At 43.6% G+C, this 21,442-nt stretch overlaps 1 protein-coding gene across 1 annotated transcript; it reads left to right on the forward strand.

The window, feature by feature from the left end:
* Positions 1–632: 632 nt before the first annotated feature.
* galr1b (galanin receptor 1b) lies at positions 633–20,292 on the forward strand. The gene is made up of 3 exons (XM_078212001.1): positions 633–1,292; positions 1,954–2,019; positions 19,975–20,292. The coding sequence occupies exons 1-3, from the start codon at positions 633–635 to the stop codon at positions 20,290–20,292; spliced, it is 1,044 nt and encodes a 347-aa protein (XP_078068127.1).
* Positions 20,293–21,442: the final 1,150 nt, after the last annotated feature.

The following is a 21,442-nucleotide window of genomic DNA, read 5'->3' on the forward strand; positions in this document are numbered from 1 at the left end:
GCTCTGGCAATCACAGTATTTATATGGCTGGTCCAGTTCAGTTTGTGATCAATGGTCTCTCCAGGATGTTGAGGGGTGGGGTAGGGATCCAGGGGTGGGAATGCAGTCGATTGTCAAGGGGAGGTGGTTACACTCCTCTTACGCCGAGCAGAAATCTTTGATGACAATGTACCGATCGGGGCAGGTCATTGGCGCTGTTCTGTTATAAAACACAGCGAGAGACCGGAGGAAAGATGATTAGGCAGTGGCGAATTTCAGTCGATGGATAAGATTTAATACATTAGTGTTTAAGTGTGGATTAAGACATGCATTTTAGAAACGTGTCTGGCCGTTTCAATATTGTCACTTTTTTTTGGGGGGGGGGGAGTCTCATTGTGAGCAGTTTTTCTTTAAGAAGGTGATACCTGAGCGATTTGGAGTTTGAGATAAGCTGACAGCTACATAGTGAGTGCCCTTTGCTTCATTGCCGCGATCAGATGTCTGACACCCAGTCACTGTAGGGCACGGCAAGGAGAGGGGGGAAGGAATATAAACTCTTTCCAATCTCAGTGACAGGGGAGGATGTTACCAAGTGGCTGCAGGCTGCCTCCATGCAGCAGTGTGTGAAGTGAAGAGTGAAGACAGCACTCAGGATGGATACTGAGTTACTCAGCCCCAGCAATGAGAGTGTCTCCTGGGGAAATGCCTGCTCCATTGAGCGCTCGGACGGAGCAGAGGTGGTGATGGTGCCGATCGCCTTCGGTCTGATCTTCCTGCTGGGGATGGTGGGCAACACGCTGGTGATCGTGGTGCTGGGGAGGACCCAGACCCGCAGACCGAGGAGCACCACCAACACTTTGATCCTCAACCTGAGCATCGCTGACCTCTCCTTCCTGCTGCTCTGCGTCCCTTTCCAAGCCACCATCTACTCCCTGCCCGAGTGGGTGTTCGGCGCCCTCCTCTGCAAGCTGGTGCACTACTCCTTCACCGTCACCCTGCTGGTCAGCATCTTCACCCTGGTCACCATGTCGGTGGACAGGTACATCGCGGTGGTCCATTCCAAGCGGCCCCCCTGCATCCGCAACAAGAGGAACGCCTCGGTGGCAGTGGCTGGCATCTGGCTCCTGTCCCTCCTCACCGCCCTGCCCGTGGCCCGGCACCAGAGCCTGGTGAGCGGGTACCACCGGGCCCCCAACTGCTCCTTCTGCTGGGAAGTGTGGGAGGACAGGACTCTCAAGCAGGTCTACAAGGTCACCATCCTGATCATTGGATACTTGCTGCCTTTGCTACTGATCTGCTGCTGCTATGCCAAGGTAAAACCCCAGCTAAGAGGGGGATTCTCACAGTAACTTCATTGCAGTGTTAATGTCAGCCTACTTGTGGCAATAAACTTAAACTCGAATCACAACTGCTTTGTGCTTTTAAAGTCCAATCCTGAAGAGAAACTAATGAGAAAGAGAATTCGGGGAAAGGGGCTGGAAAAGTCTTGGCAACAGTTAAACAAGGCGACAGGTTTAATCCAATGAATATCAGGATGTATTAATTGCTGTTCCCCCACCCCCCACTCCCCACCCCCAAAAAAAACCTTTTCCCTTTTAGCTGAGTGTAACAGGTGAATTATTGAGTGTTCTTCAAGTCCGCGAACTCTCAACACCATTCCAAAGTGTGCATGATAAAATCTGGGCACGGCTTGTCGTATATCAGATAATATATGATGTGACAGTAACGGAGGGTACAGACAGTTCGAACCCTTGTTTGTTTCGTCTCTCGGTTGGACTGGAACTCATGACCGATAGAAGGTGGAAATATATAACCAAACCCGTTTAAAACGGAGTTTTCGCCTCGGTTTTAAACTGTGCCTCAGTTCACCCGCTTCACTGCTCCATTTCGCCAATTTCTCATCTGAAAAATCAAATGTGTTCTTCCTTGCTTTTCACGGCTATTTCATGATCTTTTGTCCACTCCCTCTTCCAGGTGTTGTTTCACCTCCACAAGAAGGTGAGGAACATGTCAAAGAAATCGAAACGATCCAAGAAGAAGGTAAGAATGCGGGACAGATTCGGATTTTTCTGTAAAACCAGCCACTGCACTGATCTCTCTTTGGAGAATTTCACTGACTGACATTAGCTCGTTTTTCACCTGTTCTACGGCAGTCTCTCAATAATAGGCAATGGGGGGGGGGGGGGGGGGGGTGCACAGTGGTTAGCACTGTTGCCTCACAGTGCCAGGGACCCAAGTTCGATTCCCAGCTTGGGTAGCTGTCTGTGTGGAGTTTGCACATTCTCCCCGTGTCTGTGTGGGTTTCCTCCAGGTGCTCCGGTTTCCTCCCACAGTTCAAAAATGTGCAGGTTAAGTTCATATAATTTGGCCATGCTAAATTGACCCTAGTTTCGGGGGGATTAGCAGGGTAAACATGTGGGGTTACAGGGATAGGGTGGGATTGTTGTTGGCGCAGGCTCAATGGGCCAAATGGCTTCCTCTGTACTGTAGGAATTCTACGATTCTAATCCTTATGGTCAAAAGAACAAACCACCATACAGAAATAAATGACTCCTGATAGGTTAAAATCCTGGAGCCACCTCCTAAGCAGCCCTGTGTGAGTACATTCACCGCAGGGAATGAACCTGTTTAAGAAGGAGATTCACCACCACCTTCTCCAGGACAATTAGGGATGGTCAATAAATGTTGGTTTTGTGAACAACACCCATATCCCACAAATGAAAAAAGGTGTTGACTATGAGTAGGTGAAAATCTAGCCCAAAAACTATCAGTCAACCTACACTTCTATGTCCAATAATAGTATTATTACCACCATGGAAAAAATGGCATTCAGAAGTCTCAACATATTACATATTCCCCTTTAATTTCCATTCCAATACTTATATTGTGTAAAGCCTTGTTGTCAAAGTAAGAATAGAGCAGAACTCAAGTACGCAATGTGTTATATAGAGTGAAGATAAATAGAAATGAATTGTGTTCTCACTGGAACGACGGAGGTTGAGGGGTGACCTGATAGAAGTCTACAAGATTATGAGGGACATGGACAGAGTGGATAGTCTTTTTCCCAGGGTGGAAGAGTCAATTACTAGGGGGCATAGGTTTAAGGTGCGAGGGGCAAGGTTTAAAGGAGATGTACGAGGCAAGTTTTTTACACAGAGGGTGGGGTGGGTGCCTGGAACCTGCTGCCAGGGGAGATAGTGGAAGCAGATACAATAGTGACTTTTAAGCGGCATCTTGACAAATACATGAATAGGATGGGAGTGGAGGGATATGGTCCCCAGAAGGTAGGGGGTTTTAGTTCAGTTGGACAGCATGGTCGGTGCAGGCTTAGAGGGCCGAAGGGCCTGTTCCTGTGCTGTAATTTTCTTTGTTCTCTTTGTTCTTCCCTCTAAGATAGGAAGTTGAGAACAAAATAAAAGTTGTCTTTTATTGACAGCGATTGAGCAGAGTTTGCTCAGTTATAGCAATCAAAATGTAGATAGATCTTCAAGCTCCACCACACTGTCAACAAAGCATCTTTTCCCATAATATATAATATATCATTTGGCAAAGAAAACAAGGAGACAATATTGGCATTTTATAGCCTCACTCATTCCAACACCGTAAAATCCCACCCGAGGTCAATGGACCTTTCCATGTTCCGCCCCTCGCCAATTCTGATTCCCCTGGCAAGTGTGATGGTAAAATTACAGCCATACTTGCAAAATATGCGTAGAATGGACAAATTAATTTCACACGTAAGTGTGAGGTGCTATATTTTGGTAGGAAGAATGGAAAGGCTACTTGGAAAATAAGGAGCTGCATATGGGCTAGGACAGGAAAGGGATCGAATCGTACAGATATACAAAACAATAAAAAGTAGCCATGCAGATTAATACAGCCATTAAAAAGATGAAGCACTTGGGGTTCATTTCTAAAGGGATGGAATTGAAAAGCAGAGCAGTCATTACACTTGTGTTGAATCTCGGTTAGACCACACTTAGAGTATTGTGCACAGTGTTGGCGTTCATATAATAAAAAATATACAGGTGCATTGGAAGAAGTACAGAAGATACTTAACTCAGATGGTACCAGAACTGAGAGGTTGTAACAATTAGAAAAGGATGAACTGACTTGGGCTCTTTGATCTAAAAATGAGAAGAATGAGGGATGACTTAATATAACTTTTTAAAAATGACATGTCAGGTAGACATGGCAAGATGTGGGGATTAGCGAGATAAATGCACAGGGTCACAGGGATTGGGCCTGGGTGCGATGCTCTGTTGGAAAGTCAGTGTGGACTCGATGGGTTGAATGGCCTCCTTCTGCACTGTAGGAATTCTATGATTCTAGGTAGACATAGAGAAATTCCCACTTGCAGGCAAGACTAAAATTAGGGACCATAAGTATTAGATAGTTACTCAGATATCCATGGGAGAAATGTTTTACCCTGAGAATTGTAAGAATGTGAACATGCTACCACAAGGAGTAGTTGTGATAAATGACATGCAGTTATGGGGATTCTACATAAGCATATGAGAAAGATGGGTGGAAATGCTGATATAATTAGATGAAGAGGAAGTGTGGAGACTTGTGTAGAGCATAAATTCCTGCACAAACTAGTTGGGCCAAATGGCCTGTTTTTGTGCTGTATGGTTTATGTAAAATATTGTTCTAACATGGCACAATTATATTTTCAGATGAATTTGCCTGCTGCATATACTTAGAGAGTTGCAAAGAATATCTTAGAAATCATAGAAACCCTACAGTGCAGAAGGAGGCCATTCGGCCCATCGAGTCTGCACCGACCACAATCCCACCCAGGCCCTACCCCCACATATTTTACCCGCTAATCCCTCTAACCTACGCATCCCAGGGCTCTAAGGGGCAATTTTTTTAACCTGGCCAATCAACCTAACCCGCACATCTTTGGATTGTGGGAGGAAACCGGAGCACCCGGAGGAAACCCACACAGACACGAGGAGAATGTGCAAACTCCACACAGACAGTGACCCGAGCCGGGAATCGAACCCGGGACCCTGGAGCTGTGAAGCAGCAGTGCTAACCACTGTGCTACCGTGCCGCCCCTTCTCTACATCTTCTCTACATTTATTAATTATCTCGCACCTTTCATCTTAAATGTTATCTTTTATAATTCCACCTTGTTTGCTTCCCTGGTAAATACTGAGGCAAAATAACTCTTCATTATTTCTGCCCTTTTGCTGTCATTACCTGTGAGGTTATCAAGTACATCTCTTTATTGGCCATATCCCTATCCTGATTTTTCATTTGCTGTTCATATGTCTATAGAATACTTTACTATGCTTTTCTCTATTTCTTGATGGTTTAATTTTGTAGTTCCTCTTTGCTTTCCTACATATTTTTACGCATTTCTTTCCGAACCTCTTCATATTCCCTTTTGTCATTCCCTTCCCTTATTGTCTACATGCTTGGTTTTTGTGTAGGTTGGTTGGATTAGCCATGGTAAATGCGCAGGGTTACGGGCACAGGGCAGGGGGGTGGGCCTGGGTAAAATGCTCTTCGGAGGGTCGTTGCAGACTCGATGGGCCAAATGCTCTCCTTCTGCACTGTAGACATTCTATGGATTCTATGGCTTAGTATCACAAAGAGACATCCAGATATTAGCAGCTAGGGTTACAGTTTTATGATAAATTTCAGCCAAAAACAAATGCATTTGTTCTTTTGTGTGGATTTGCACTTAATCTTTTCAACAGAGTAACACTGCATATTTGGAATCATCTTCTGGGACTGAAAATCTCAAATCCATTTTTGCCACACTCATCTCAGTACTGCTTAGAATTCCATTTTATTTTAATTGGCCCCTGAAATGCAAAATGATCTGGTTTACTTCCCATCTGGAATTGCTGTCCTGAGGGGAGAATTTTTATAGAGCACCATTATTAAAATTCTCTTTACATCTAACATGAAGTTTATGTTTAGTATTTGTGAATATTTTATGGCATGGTCCTTTTTCAAGCCATTTCAGCAAATGCAGTTTACTATAAAGGAATAGAACAGTATTTTATACGACATGTGTGAATCAGTGCCATTACATTTGATTGTTTATTAGGGGCAATAAATGAGTTGATGCCAGATTTGGAGCTGAATTTCACAAGGCAATGTGTAGAATCATAATAGTGTTGGAGACTGCTAGGATGTAATTGTGACACTGAAGAAAAAAATGCCCATATAAATATTAAGCTTAGTTAGTAAAACATATCATGTTAAACATTTATTTTCATAGAATCATAGAAACCCTACAGTACAGAAAGAGGCCATTTGGCCCTTCGAGTCTGCACTGACTACAATCCCACCCAGACCCTACTCCTCCCATATCCCTACATATTTTACCCACTAATCCCCCTAACCTACGCATCTCAGGACTTCTGAAACTTTATTTTATAAGATCAATCTTCCACATCCAAACAGGAAAGCAGTCAAACATTTACCTAAATACAGTCATAAGAACATAAGAAATAGGAGCTGTTGTTGACCATCTGACCTGTCAAGCCTAATCTGGCATTCAAATATAATCATGGCTGACCTTTGGCCTCAACTCCACTTTCTGGCTTGCTTCCCATATCCCTTGATTATCTGAGACCAAAGTCTGTCTATCTCAGCCTTAAATATATTCAATGATGGTGCATCCACAAACTCTGAAGTAGAGAATTCCAAAGATTCATAACCTTTTGTCTACAAAGGAATAGAACAGTATTTTATACAACATTTGTGAATCAGTGCCATTACATTTGATAGTTTATTAGGGGCAATAAATGAGTTGATGCCAGATTTGGAGCTGAATTTCATAAGGCAATGTGTAGAATCTACACATGGTGTTTGGAGACTGCTAGGATGTAATTGTGACACTGAAGAAAAAATGCCCTAAAAAATATTAAACTAGTAAAACATATCATGTTAAGAAATTACTTCTTGTCTCAGTTTTAAATGATTGTCCCCTTATCCTGAGGCTTTGCTCCCATGTTCTAGTTTCCTCAGCCAAGGGAAACAACCTCTATGTTCATCCTGTTTCCCCCTTCAGAATCTTGTATGTGTCAATGAGATCACCTCTCTTTCTTCCAAACCCTGGAGAGCAAAGGCATAATTTGCTCAGTCTCTCATTATCGGCAACACTTTCATTCTGGGTACCAATCTGGTGAACCTTTGCGATGCAAGTATAAATATGAAGACCTAAACTGTGCACAGTGCTCAAGGTGTAATGACACCAAAGCTTTTTACAATTGGAACAAGACTAATGCATTCTTGTGGTCCAAACTTCTTGTGATTAAAAAAAAACAACCATTTGCCTTCCTAATTGCTTGCTATTCCTATATGCTAACTTTGCATTCCTTGTACAAGCACATCTGAGTTTCCCTGAGCATCAACATTTAAAAGTTCCCATTGTGTACAAAAGGAAAGAGATGGATAGCTCTTCACTGGCAGAGTCAGGATGGAATGAATGACCTTCTTCTGTGTTGTATCATACTCTGATTCTATTTTTTTGTTCATGGAATTGAGAATCAATCCATCCCTAATTTCCCCTTGTTCAGAGGACATTTAAGAATCAATCACATCACTGTAGGCCTGGAGTCAAATGTAGGCCAGAAGATTTCCTTCCCTCAAAGACATTAGTGAATGAGATGGGTTTTTACGATAATCTGGCAATGGCTTTGTGGTCATCATTAGATTTTTAATTCCAGATTTTTATTGAATTGGTGGCATGCTGGCATAGTGGTTAGCACTGCTGCCTCAGCTCCAGGGATCAGGGTTCAATTCTGGCCTTGGGTGACTGTCTGTGTGGAGTTTACACATTTTCCCCATGTCTGCATAGGTTTCCTCCAGGTGCTCTGGTTTCCTCCCACAGTTCAAAGATGTGCAAGTTAGGTGAATTGGCCATGCTAAATTGCCCCTTAGTGTGCCAAGATGTGTAGGTTAGAAGGGTTAGCCATGGGGAATGTGTGGGATTACTGCATAGGGCAGGGGAGTGAGCCTGGATGAGATGCTCTGCTGGAGAGTCGGTGTAGACTTGATGGGTTGAATGGCCTCTATCTGCACTGAAGGGATTCTATAATTCTATAAATTCAAATTTCACCACTTGCCATAGTGGGATTCGAACACAAGTATCCAGACGATTACCCTGTAGCCCATTGACAATACCATTATGTCACCACCATCTGTCTAATCAAGAATTACATTTTATATGGGCTTCAGTGCAATCTTTCCCATTGGAATGTTATAGCTCTGAAGCCAAGTTTTGCAATGACATTAATCTAGGTACTGAACCTTAATATCTCTTTAAATTTAGTCTGAATTATAACTTTGTTGGTATTGTACTAACTGGAGTAATGAATGTCATCATAAAGTTTTTGTGTCATGGAATATGTTCTTGTGTACAAATTTAACACTGATATTAGGAAGTTCTACTTCACTCTACAACTTCATTTTTCCGATGAAAGGAAGTGGGCTGTGAACCCAATGCAATCCTATTTAGTGGTTGACGGTGCCATATTAAAAGTGTACATTTCAGAAATTCCAAATTTTCATGGAGACTGCAGCAATTTGGAAGCCCTCCCTATTCATGCCCGCAGACTGAAGAGTTAAACCATCATTTAGTTGGTTTGTTAAGCTGTCCTGCAGAATGAGAGTTTGATGACTTTGACAGACTTATGTCCTTCTCCTGAGGATAATGATTTTCCTTTAAAGGTGATATCAGTTTATTTTAACAGATTTATGAGCTTTTCAAATACTCTCAAATGTTGGTGAGGTGGGGTGGGAGCAAGTGAGAGAGGTAAGGAAGTGAGGGGTTTGAGGAAGGGTGGGAGGTGAGGATGCGTGTTATACTAATGTGTAGGTTTTAACTATATGTGGGTGTGCCACTGATGCCACTAACGAACTGGGCCAATGTTTCTGGGAATGGAGGTGGGTCTTTTAACCTGGCCATTTTGTCATCAGACAATGGCAGGCCCAACTCCAGAACCCCTGAAGACCCCGCCTGCCAGCACTGCCCAAAACTCTGCCCATAGCCCTGCCAATAGCCCTTCAATTTATTTCGTCTTGAGATCATCATCCACTTCCATTTTAAAAGCCACAGTTGTATCTACCTCCAACACACTACAGGTAGAACATTCCAGATCCAAACCACATGCTGCATAAAATCTTTTTTCCTACGCTTACCATTGGCTCTTTGGCCATTCAACTTAAATCGTCGACCTCTGGTTCTCGATTCTTCCCGCAGAAGGAACAGTTTCTCTCCAGACCCCTCATGACTTTGAACGCCTCTATCAAATCTCCACTCAGCCTTCTCTTCTCTAAAGAGAATAACTCACGATCTCCATTCTATCCTTATATATTCAAGTCCCTCATTCTGGAACCATTCTTTTAAATCCTTTCTTTGCCCTTCACATCCTTCCTAATGTGTGGTTCCCAGAATTAGACACAGTACTCCGACTGGGGCTGAACCAGTGCTTTATAATTGATCCCTATAACTTCCTTGAATTCATCTTTCTTTCTGATACTTTTTTTTCCTTTTAGGTAGTGTCCAGTGCAAATGAACAAAACTGAGCCACAGCATAAGATCCACACAAGCAAGCATTGCATATTCTCCAGATAATGAAATCTGTATAAAAATGTGTGTAGGAGTAAAATCTGTACTTCCAACAGTGGAGTAAAATATGTATTACTCTATCTAACTGAAGCATGATTGTTTGTTCATTTGTTGATGTCACGTTTGTCCCAGAAGGTTGAATGCTAAGGCTCTCCACCTCTGTCTATCCTGTGCCGGCCTTGCACATTTCGCATAAGTCAACTACATCCAGTTCATTATATCCGTCATCCATTTTCTCCTCTGCTTCCCTTGCATACATTTTCCAAGCAAGTACAAGAGTTATACCCATATTTATCTACATGTTACTTGACCAGGTAATGAACTAAAAAAAAAATCAAGTTAAATTGACGAAGGTACTGGTGGTAGATAATCAAGAAGTCAGCAAATTACTGTATTAATGGACTTCTGTATGGTTACGTGCTGCTCCAAAAGATTCGTGCAGCCAATTGTTTATAGTGGGCTGTTGTCAATGATTTTTTTGCCACAGGTATTTGCCCACATGTTTCTATCAGTGAATAGTCACAAGGTTTTAGATTCTGAGTTGAACCTGAACCATACATACAACTGGAGGCTACAACAGTGTTCATTTCCCATGGCAGGAACTGGAATGAAAACAAATCTGATAACACAAGAATGCAGCCACTAGAGGTTTGTACTTCTTAAAAAACCCCTTCCCATTCTAATTTTGAATTATCCAACCAACCAGTCTGAAACTAGTGAAGAAATAAGTCAAAACCTGCTCTGGTTTATCATGATCAGTAAATATCTAATCGATACACCAATATTCTGATCTGAGCTATTCTATTATGAGAGAAGGGCTATGGGACTGAACTGACTTGCACTGAAATCTCTGAAGTCAGGATTTGACATATATCATTTCCATAATATCATCTGAGGTCTGCCTAAACTTTGGGGTGAAGAATGTTTTGGGTGAACGCAAGTTATACAGAGAGTAGAATGTGGCAGGTTGGCCAGGAAGGAATAGTCAGGTCCAGTGGGTAAGAAAGGCATGGACGATGGCTTTGACAGTGGGTGAACTGAGGTGGGGAGGGTCGGGGGAGAGTGCTGCGTCGGGCAATATTTCAGAGGTGGACCGCTCCCTAGCTCTGTAATCTCATCCAGCCCCACTATACTGAAATATTTGCACTCATCTCATCTAATTCCGGCCTCTTGAGTCACCCTGATTTTAATTGCTCTGCCATTCCCTTCCTAAACCTCTTCACCTGCTGAGGTGGAAATAGGTAGTCTTTGTGAGGGTGCAGCCTTGTAGTTGGGAGTTCATCTCAGGGTCATGCTTGACATTAAGGTTGTGAACAGCCTGGTTCAGGCTCTGTTGATTCTACCAATGTTAATTTTGACCAAGGATCAAGCCTTCTATAAGACAGTTCATTGAACACACCAGGAGATTAACATGGAACAAATGCTGCTTTTTTATTGAGTAAGTTGATCTTATTACAGTATTCTGTGAAACATATTAATTCTGCTCCTCAGACCTGGTGTATAAAATCTTGTTAGCCAGCCTTTCAAGTTCTTACAACGTTGAAAGAACTAATCAGAACCTGTTAGATTTTATGACCCTAATCACAGTAGCTCTGTTTAAAAATGGCAACTGGAATAGAAATTGAGCATTATATTAAAAAAATAAAGAGTTGGAAGAGTAAAGTAGGCAAGGAAGGGTAATAAGACAGCTACTTCAGCTATTCCACTGGTTACTCTATTTCAGCTGCCTCGTAGCAAGAAGGGAAGAAGCAAACGGCAGTCTGAAAAAGACTCATCCTCCAGCTCCAATGAAAGAGTGCAGAGGTATTGGCAGAGAACCGAGAGCTGGGCATGTGCCTGTCCTCTCCAGGGATGGAAGGTGCCTAATGAGGCTCCCATGCAAAGCTCTAATTTGGGGCCCCCTACATTTTTAGAATATTCATTGTTTGAAATGGGCGTCATTGGCTTGGCCAACATTTATTACTCATCCCTAGTTGTCCTTGAGAAGTCCATGTGTTAAAGCAGTGGTTCTCAAACCTATTCACAATATATATTAATGATTTGGACAAAGGAATTGAATATCTCCAAATTTGCAGATGACACTAAGCTGAGTGGCAGTGTGTGCTGTGAAGAGAGTGGAAATATAAAACCTTCATTGTCATTTGGTCAAAATCCTGGTACTTTCTACCAAAGAGCAATCATTGTGAGTGTACCTTTATCAGGGTGACTCTCAAAGTGTTGCCCGCAGACTGCAGTGGTCTGTAAGTCCTCCAGGTAGTCCACTGAGTAATTTGAGAAATGATGTGGAGATGCCGGCGTTGGACTGGGGTAAGCAGAGTAAGAAGTCTCACAACACCAGGTTAAAGTCCAACAGGTTTATTTGGTAGCAAATACCATAAGCTTTCGGAGCAGAGCTCCTTCGTCAGATGGAGTGGAAATCTGTTCTCAAACAGTGCACAGTCACAGAAATCAAATTACAGAATACTGATTAGAATGCAAATCTCTACAGCCAGCCAGGTCTTAAATGTACAGACAATGTGGGTGGAGGGAGCATTCAACACAGGTTAAAGAGATGTGTATTGTCTCCAGACAGAACAGCTTGTGAAATTCTGCAAGTCCAGGAGGCAAGCTGTGGGGGTTACTGATAATGTGACATAAATCCAACATCCCGGTTTAGGCCGTCCTCATGTGTGCGGAACTTGGCTATCAGTTTCTGCTCAGTGACTCTGCGCTGTCGTGTGTCGTGAAGGCCGCCTTGGAGAACGCTTACCTGAAGATCCAAGGCTGAATGCCCGTGACTGCTGAAGTGCTCCCCCACAGGAAGAGAACAGTCTTGCCTGGTGATTGTCGAGCGGTGTTCATTCATCCGTTGTCGTAGCGTCTGCATGGTTTCCCCAATGTACCATGCCTCGGGACATCCTTTCTTGCAGCGTATCAGGTAGACAACGTTGGCCGAGTTGCAAGAGTAGGTACCGTGTACCTGGTAGATGGTGTTCTCACGTGAGATGATGGCATCCGTGTCGATGATCCGGCACGTCTTGCAGAGGTTGCTGTGGCAGGGTTGTGTGGTGTCGTGGTCACTGTTCTCCTGAAGGCTGGGTAGTTTGCTGCGGACAATGGTCTGTTTGAGGTTGCATGGTTGTTTGAAGGCAAGAAGTGGGGGTGTGGGGACGGCCTTGGCGAGATGTTCATCTTCATCAATGACATGTTGAAGGCTCCGGAGGAGATGCCATAGCTTCTCCGCTCCGGGGAAGTACTGGACGACGAAGGGTACTCTGTCCACCGTGTCCCGTGTTTGTCTTCTGAGGAGGTCGGTGCAGTTTTTCGCCGTGGCGCGTCAGAACTGTTGATTGATGAGTCGAGCACCATATCCTGTTCTTATGAGGGCATCTTTCAGCGTCTGGAGGTGTCTGTTGCGATCCTCCTCATCCGAGCAGATCCTGTGTATTCGGAGGGCTTGTCCGTAGGGGATGGCTTCTTTTACGTGTTTAGGGTGGAAGCTGGAGAAGTGGAGCATCATGAGATTATCCGTGGGCTTGCGGTACAGTGAGGTGCTGAGGTGACCGTCCTTAATGGAGATGCGTGTGTCCAAGAATGCAACCGATTCCGGAGAGTAGTCCATGGTGAGTCTGATGGTGGGATGGAACTTGTTGATGTCATCATATAGTTGTTTCAGTGATTGCTCACCATGACTCCAAAGGAAGAAAATGTCATCGATGTATCTAGTGTATAGCATCGGTTGAAGGTCCTGTGCGGTGAAGAAGTGAACAACGAGGAACACTACAGACAGTTACCCACAGATCCGACCAAAGAACACACCCGTCAACTCAACACTCTGATCAAAACCTTTGATCCGGACCTTCAGAGCACCCTCCGTGCTCTCATCCCACGTACTCCACGCATTGGAGATCTCTACTGCCTCCCAAAAATACACAAGGCAAACACACCCGGCCGTCCCATCGTTTCAGGAAACGGAACCCTGTGCGAGAACCTCTCCGGCTATGTCGAGGGCATCTTGAAACCCATTGTACAAAGAACCCCCAGCTTTTGTCGCGACACTACGGACTTCCTACGGAAACACAACACACATGGAGCAGTTGAACCAGGAGCACTCCTCGTCACAATGGATGTCTCGGCACTCTACACCAGCATCCCCCACGATGATGGCATTGCTGCAACGGCCTCAGTACTCAATGCCGTCAACTGCCAGTTTCCAGATGCAATTTTACAACTCATCCGCTTCATCCTGGACCACAATATCTTCACCTTCAACAACCAGTTCTTCATCCAGACACACGGAACAGCCATGGGGACAAAATTCGCAACTCAATATGCCAACATCTTCATGCACAGGTTCGAACAAAACTTCTTCACCGCACAGGACCTTCAACCGATGCTATACACTAGATACATCGATGATATTTTCTTCCTTTGGAGTCATGGTGAGCAATCACTGAAACAACTATATGATGACATCAACAAGTTCCATCCCACCATCAGACTCACCATGGACTACTCTCCGGAATCGGTTGCATTCTTGGACACACGCATCTCCATTAAGGACGGTCACCTCAGCACCTCACTGTACCGCAAGCCCACGGATAACCTCATGATGCTCCACTTCTCCAGCTTCCACCCTAAACACGTTAAAGAAGCCATCCCCTACGGACAAGCCCTCCGAATACACAGGATCTGCTCGGATGAGGAGGATCGCAACAGACACCTCCAGACGCTGAAAGATGCCCTCATAAGAACAGGATATGGTGCTCGACTCATCGATCAACAGTTCCGACGCGCCACAGCGAAAAACCGCACCGACCTCCTCAGAAGACAAACACGGGACACGGTGGACAGAGTACCCTTCGTCGTCCAGTACTTCCCCGGAGCGGAGAAGCTACGGCATCTCCTCCGGAGCCTTCAACATGTCATTGATGAAGACGAACATCTCGCCAAGGCCATCCCCACACCCCCACTTCTTGCCTTCAAACAACCATGCAACCTCAAACAGACCATTGTCCGCAGCAAACTACCCAGCCTTTAGGAGAACAGTGACCACGACACCACACAACCCTGCCACAGCAACCTCTGCAAGACGTGCCGGATCATCGACACGGATGCCATCATCTCACGTGAGAACACCATCTACCAGGTACACGGTACCTACTCTTGCAACTCGGCCAACGTTGTCTAACTGATACGCTGCAAGAAAGGATGTCCCGAGGCATGGTACATTGGGGAAACCATGCAGACGCTACGACAACGGATGAATGAACACCGCTCGACAATCACCAGGCAAGACTGTTCTCTTCCTGTGGGGGAGCACTTCAGCAGTCACGGGCATTCAGCCTTGGATCTTCAGGTAAGCGTTCTCCAAGGCGGCCTTCACGACTCACGACAGCGCAGAGTCACTGAGCAGAAACTGATAGCCAAGTTCCGCACACATGAGGACGGCCTAAACCGGGATGTTGGATTTATGTCACACTATCAGTAACCCCCACAGCTTGCCTCCTGGACTTGCAGAATTTCACAAGCTGTTCTGTCTGGAGACAATACACATCTCTTTAACCTGTGTTGAATGCTCCCTCCACCCACATTGTCTGTACATTTAAGACCTGGCTGGCTGTAGTGATTTGCATTCTAATCAGTATTCTGTAATTTGATTTCTGTGTCTGTGCCCTGTTTGAGAACAGATATCCACTCCATCTGACGAAGGAGCTCTGCTCCGAAAGCTTATGGTATTTGCTACCAAATAAACCTGTTGGACTTTAACCTGGTGTTGTGAGACTTCTTACTGTAATTTGAGAAATGCCAGAAATGAGAAAAAAGGCCAGAAGCCTCATCCCTCGGTGGCACACAGTCTTAACACAGCCCAGGTTGTTGCAGGAATGACAATGTAATTTCATAAGCAAGATTTAAGGAGATGATCATTGCCTAGCATCTATGCAGTGTGAATGCTATTTGCCACTTAACAGCCCATGTTTGGATGTTGTCCAGATCTTGTTCCCAGTCGACATGACCTGCCTCAACATTTTGGCAGTTGCAAATGAAACTAGACAAAGATGCTAAATACTTGTCATTCATTGCCAGATCCAGTTTGAGCTGTTGACTGACTCGGGGATCCAGGGTAATTGCTGGGTGCATGATCCTAACGCTGTCCCTGGACCTCTCAGCTATAGAATGCTCATGGTTCTATAAAAAAGATGAACAGAAATTTGGGTCTGAGTGCTATAAAAAGAGTCAATAAACTGAATCTAAATGATACTTAATGGCAAAATGAACATAATGAATCTTAGAATTCCTTTTATCATATCTCTGCTCCCTGTCAGGCTCTCATGTTACATTAGTCTCTGTAACATTTGCTACACATACTGTGTACAGCGAATCTCAAACTATCTTGGGTAATGCTGATGTGCATTAAAAAGCGACAGCACAAGAGAGACAAGGATGTCCCCTCCTGAGTGCACAGTGCTGAATGCAGGGTTCTGAGCATGTGTTTAAGCCTTGAGTTGTGCCATAAAGAGCCAGCATAAATGAAGCATAATTAAGGATGCTGGCAGTAATGTTATCAGCCCTGTTAGCCATGTCTGTTGGGACGTCCCTGCCACAGAATTCCACAGTGTGCAATTGCACATACTTATCCACCCTCCACCAAACCCCCAGCCCCCCACCCCCATCTCCCATCACAAAAAGGAACCTGATTTCCTTTCTAATTTACCTTGTGAGTGGTGAAACCTTTTGTCCAGTTTCGCATTGTGTAGCTCTTTCATATATCTGCAAAAATAAGAATTTGTTACAGAATAAAATCAGATATTTTTGTATATTCCCAATTTTCATCTAGATCAATGTTATCACTGACTGTAGAAAATCTTTCTAAGATTCACTCTAGCCAGTACTGTAACACATTGTGTGGAAGGCTCTATTTATACACAAACCACCAGATCTGTCAGTACACATTGAACTCTTTTGTCGAATGTGTATTTCACAATTTTATATCAGTTTTTTTGTCTTCCTCCTCACTTCCTTCCTGAAGACAAGTTGGGCAGTGCCACGGGTGCTTATTGTTACTCTTTTCCTAAGGTGCTCCTTTTGTGAACAATTCTTGTACACAGATAAACTTTGCAGTGGTACATTATTCTGGCAATGTCCTCCACATTACCTCAACTATCATGGCAGCTCATCCTTGGATTTGTTGCCATCTTATTCTGCACTGGAAGATAAAACCTTTCAGCACAAATTCAAAAGAAAAGCACAATGATTTATTTTCTTGAAAGTAACCTGTGGATATTTATTATGTGTTTTTTTAACCCCAGTGTTTACCATTGGTGACAGTATATGGGGTACATGTTCTAAAAGTTGCAGCTGTGCAGCTTACAGGCAACATTAGACACAAGCCTTTCTTAATGTCAACCCTTACTCTTCCATTACCCCAAGCTCCTCCTCACTTGCACTCAAAACACTTCCTCTTCAAACTCGCTGCTTAAATATGTGAACGGGTGTTTTCAATAGGTGGTACAGGTGATATAGGTGATGCATCATACTATCTGGTGCTTGCATCTTTTGCAGAATTGAGAATGACAGCTAGCTTCTGGAAATCCTCTTTGACAGAAAGAGGTAGCTAATTAGCTAATTCTAATTTTAAATTGGAAGGCAAAAGAACTTCTATTGGAATTGATGGAAACAGTTTGAAACAGTGCACTTTAATTAACAAAACACTAAAAGTTAAAGTAAAGTTTATTTATTAGTCACAAGTAGGCCTACATTAACACTGCAATAAAATTATTGTGAAAATCCCCTAGTCGCCACAGTCCGACACCTGTTTGGGTACACTGAGGGAGAATTTAGCATGGCCAATGTGCCTAACGAGCATATCTTTTGGACTGTGGGAGGAAACCGGAGCACCCAGAGGAAACCCATGCAAACACGGGGAGAACATGCAGACTCTGCACAGACAGTGATCCAAGCCGGGAATGGAACCCAGGTCCCTGGTGCTGTGAGGCAGCAGTGCGAGCCACTGTGCTGCCTTAATATGACATTTCAAAACTCTAGGTTTATTTAAGTTGAAATGGATGGTCAAAATGTTGCAGATTGTAGACAATAGAATTTACAACGCCCGGACTATCACGATTACCATTTGGGCAACCTTGAAAGGCTTATCATTGCATCCATCTGTTGGTGGTAGGTGACTCTCCCAAATTGCTGCGAGAATAAAGATATGACACTGTCCTGCAAGAAAACTTTGGTGGGGAGAGGGGTGGGGGTGTTTGGTGGTGAGGTGGGTTTTGAGGGATCTTACCTGGCGTAAATGGGTAATTGCACCTTGAAGAGCACTTCCTGCTCCATTCCAGTCATCACCATTTTGATGGCGTGCTCAGAGTAGATGACTGCCTAAGGCAGATGCATAGCTAACTATTTCAGTTGAGTCCTATGATGTCAATGAATATGATGTCAATAGGATCCGAATGCCATTTTAGAACTTAACTGGGAATTTCATGCTGCCCACCAACATAAACTACCTGAGGACAGTCTTAATTTATATTGAGGTTTCATTTACTCTTAAATATAGAGCACCATGTATTACAAGAATATTAAGGGATTTTATGCGAAGTGCAGAGAAGGTTTACCAGGATGTTGCCTGGTATGGAGGGTCTTAGCTATGAGGAGAGATTGGGTAAACTGGGGTTGTTCTCCCTGGAAAGACGGAGATTGAGGGGAGATCTAATAGAGGTGTAAAGATCATGAAGGGGATAGATAGGGTGAACGGTGGGAAGCTTTTTCCCAGATCAGAAGTGACGATCACAAGGGGTCATGGGCTCAAGGTGAGAGGGGCGAAGTATAACTCAGATATTAGAGGGAAGTTTTTTTAAACAGAGGGTGGTGGGAGCCTGGAATGTGCTGCCAAGTAGGGTGGTGGAGGCAGACACGCTGACATCGTTTAAGACTTACCTGGATAGTCACATGAGCAGCCTGGGAATGGAGGGATACAAACGATTGGTCTAGTTGGACCAAGGAGCCACACAGGCTTGAAGGGCCTGTTTCCTGTGCTGTACTGTTCTTTGTTCTTTGAATATTCCCAGTGAGAATTTCCACCGTATGTTTAGCAGGATCAGCAGGGATGTCAAAGCTGTTGACATTAGATGTCACGGATGGTTCATATAGATTTGATATTTTATTTGGGTTAGTCACCTACATTCACTCTGCTCTCTTTACTTAGGATGGTGGGACAGTGATGACTGCCTTTGTTAACTTGGAAGGAATCTTGAATGAACAGATTAGGGAAATAATCTTTTGACAGTCAAACCAGCCAAGACTGAGACTGGCTCTCTCTAACACAGATCTTCAGTTTATTGAGAAACCAGCATTCTGGTATTTTACCAAATTAATTCCTCAGAAGGTTTTTGGGATATTCGAATTGTGTGAACATGAGTATCCTTCAAGAGCTATTAAATATTGTTTGGTCATAGATCATTGGTTGCAAGACAGTTAAATGAGTTTTGCCATGGAACCTTAGTGAGCCATAACACATAGAAGCTGATGGTGTAAACCAGGAAGCATGGCTTGTAGAATCAGGGCTACATCTCATGGCCCATCACACCCGCCGATGGGAATCCTTATGGGACCGTAAAATCCTGGCCTTAGGATGGCATGGTGGCGCAGTGGTTAGCGCTGCTGCCTCACAGTGCCAGGGTCTTGGGTTTCTGTCTGTGTGGAGTTTACATGTTCTCCCCGTGTCTCCATGGGTTTTCTCTGGGTGCTCTGGTCTCCTCCCACATCCTAAAGATGTGTAGATTAGGTGGATTGGCCATGCTAAATTGCTTCTTAGTGTCCCAAGATGTGTAGGTTAGATGGATTGACCATGTTAAATTGCCTCTTTGTGTCTAAAGATGTGTAAGTTTGGTGGATAAACTGTGGTAAATGTGTGGGGTTGCAGGGATAAGTATGGAGGGGAGGGCCTTTTGGAGAGTAGGTGCAGACTCGATGGACCAGGTGATGTCTTTATGCACTGTGGAGATTCTATGATTCCTCATTACCATTCTTCTTTTGATGAGCACAAAACAGTTTTGAACCATTTGTTGTCTAAGGAGAGATCTTTGAAAATGTCAAAACTTTCCGTTAAAACATTTAAAAATGAAGTCCAAGTTCTGTCTCCACAGATGCTATCAGTCTTGGTGCGATTTGCCGGCATTTTCTGTTTTAGTTTCCGATTCCATCATCTGCAGTAATTTGCTCCTATCCAAGTAGATGTGTTTTGTCTGACTATATTGTGTACAATTCAAAAAATGAGATTATCTACCTGGAAATGAAATAAAGCCTTTTGCATAATTGCAATGGAGTAATGTAATTGTGATGTTTACATTTGTACTTTATTGATGGTAATTATGAATATATATTACTTCCCCCTTTTACTCTCTCCACAGACTGCCCAGACAGTCATGTTGGTTGTTGCTGTGTTTCTTCTGTCCTGGCTGCCGCACCATATCATAACTATGTGGGTCGAATTTGGGACGTTCCCCCTAACCGATGCATCATTTGTATTCCGGATCATCTCTCACTGTATGGCCTATGGGAACTCCTGCATCAACCCCATAATATACGCGTTCCTCTCGGAAAATTTTCGGAAAGCCTGCCATCAAGTCTTCACCTGCAAGTTTCTTTTCCCACAACCCATTGAGGAGAAGGTGGTCAGGATCCGCATGGAGAACTTTTCTACGACCCCTTCGACGACAAATGCCTGAAAGCGCTGCATTTTGATCTGAGCATTGTGACCCAGCAGGCAGGCACTTCTGAAATTGCACATCCAGTGAGGGCAAGCGGTATAGAATTCTGACGTTCGAAAGAATTGATGATGATAAGGATAAGGATGGCCCTGCAGATTTCATTGTTATGGTGACACAGAAGGTTGAAGTCCTGAACCAGCTTCATGGAACAGACATTCAATAGACTTTAAACCTAATGAAAAGCCTAATGTTAAACAATGGTTCCTGAAAATCCATTGGTGGCTTGGAAGTAGTTACTGACTTGTGAGCTGCTGTACTGGGTATGAACTGTTCAAGACATCCAGTTTGTGGTACAGGAGATGTGTGATGAGATTAAGCAAATGTCATGGACGAAATTCTAATCAGATGCAAAACTGGATCTTTACAGAATGGTTGTGTGTTGACACTACCAATGAACTTAGAGACTTAATACAGTCATTTCAATGACAATTACAGTGTTTTATATTATTTAACATGAAAGGTTTTGGTTGTTGTTTGTACATGTGTATTCAGTAAGAACACAGCATCACAATTCAATCCAATTTGAATCTATTGAGAATTCCAGACGAGTTTTTGAATTCAGTTTTGTTTGGATTTTTTTATTCATTCAAGGGATGTGGGTTTCACTGCTAGGCCAACATTTAACGCCCACCCCTTGAGAAGGGATATGCTGACTTGATTTAATTTCAGCCTCCACTCAAATTTCAAAATTGTCAAAGAGAGCTTGAGCTTTTAAAAAATGAAATCAGAATTCTGTTGATCAAGTCACTGTTCACGCCATGTACCAGAGCAAATTCAATAAATAATTGTGATGGTTAAAATGATAATACAAGAAAAATACTAGGCCAATAATGGGTGTAATGTAGACCACTGGACCGTAGCTGTGACAAAAGTTTTTCAGGAGGAATACATTTCTGAATTCAGTGATTGCGTCTGCTTCAGAAAAGTTGAATCTCTGGTCAGTATGGGGATCAAACCAGTGACCGTGGCGTTATTAGCTCCACCCTCTAACCATTTGAGCTAACTGGTCGGTAAAAGCTGAAGCTCCTGAAATTCTGGCAGTGGTGAGATTATCAGTCACCAGCTTGCCTGCTCCAAATTTAAACAAGTGCAGGTAATTGTAGAAGAT

This window comes from Mustelus asterias, chromosome 4, assembly GCF_964213995.1.
Source record: "Mustelus asterias chromosome 4, sMusAst1.hap1.1, whole genome shotgun sequence".
Classification (NCBI taxonomy): domain Eukaryota; kingdom Metazoa; phylum Chordata; class Chondrichthyes; order Carcharhiniformes; family Triakidae; genus Mustelus; species Mustelus asterias.

Coding starts and splice junctions, on each gene's coding strand:
- galr1b (XM_078212001.1), top strand. CDS start 633: ATGGATACTGAGTTACTCAGCCCCAGCAATGAGAGTGTCTCCTGGGGA. Junction 1,293..1,953: donor TCTGCTGCTGCTATGCCAAG/GTAAAACCCCAG, acceptor TCCCTCTTCCAG/GTGTTGTTTCACCTCCACAA. Junction 2,020..19,974: donor CGAAACGATCCAAGAAGAAG/GTAAGAATGCGG, acceptor CTCTCTCCACAG/ACTGCCCAGACAGTCATGTT.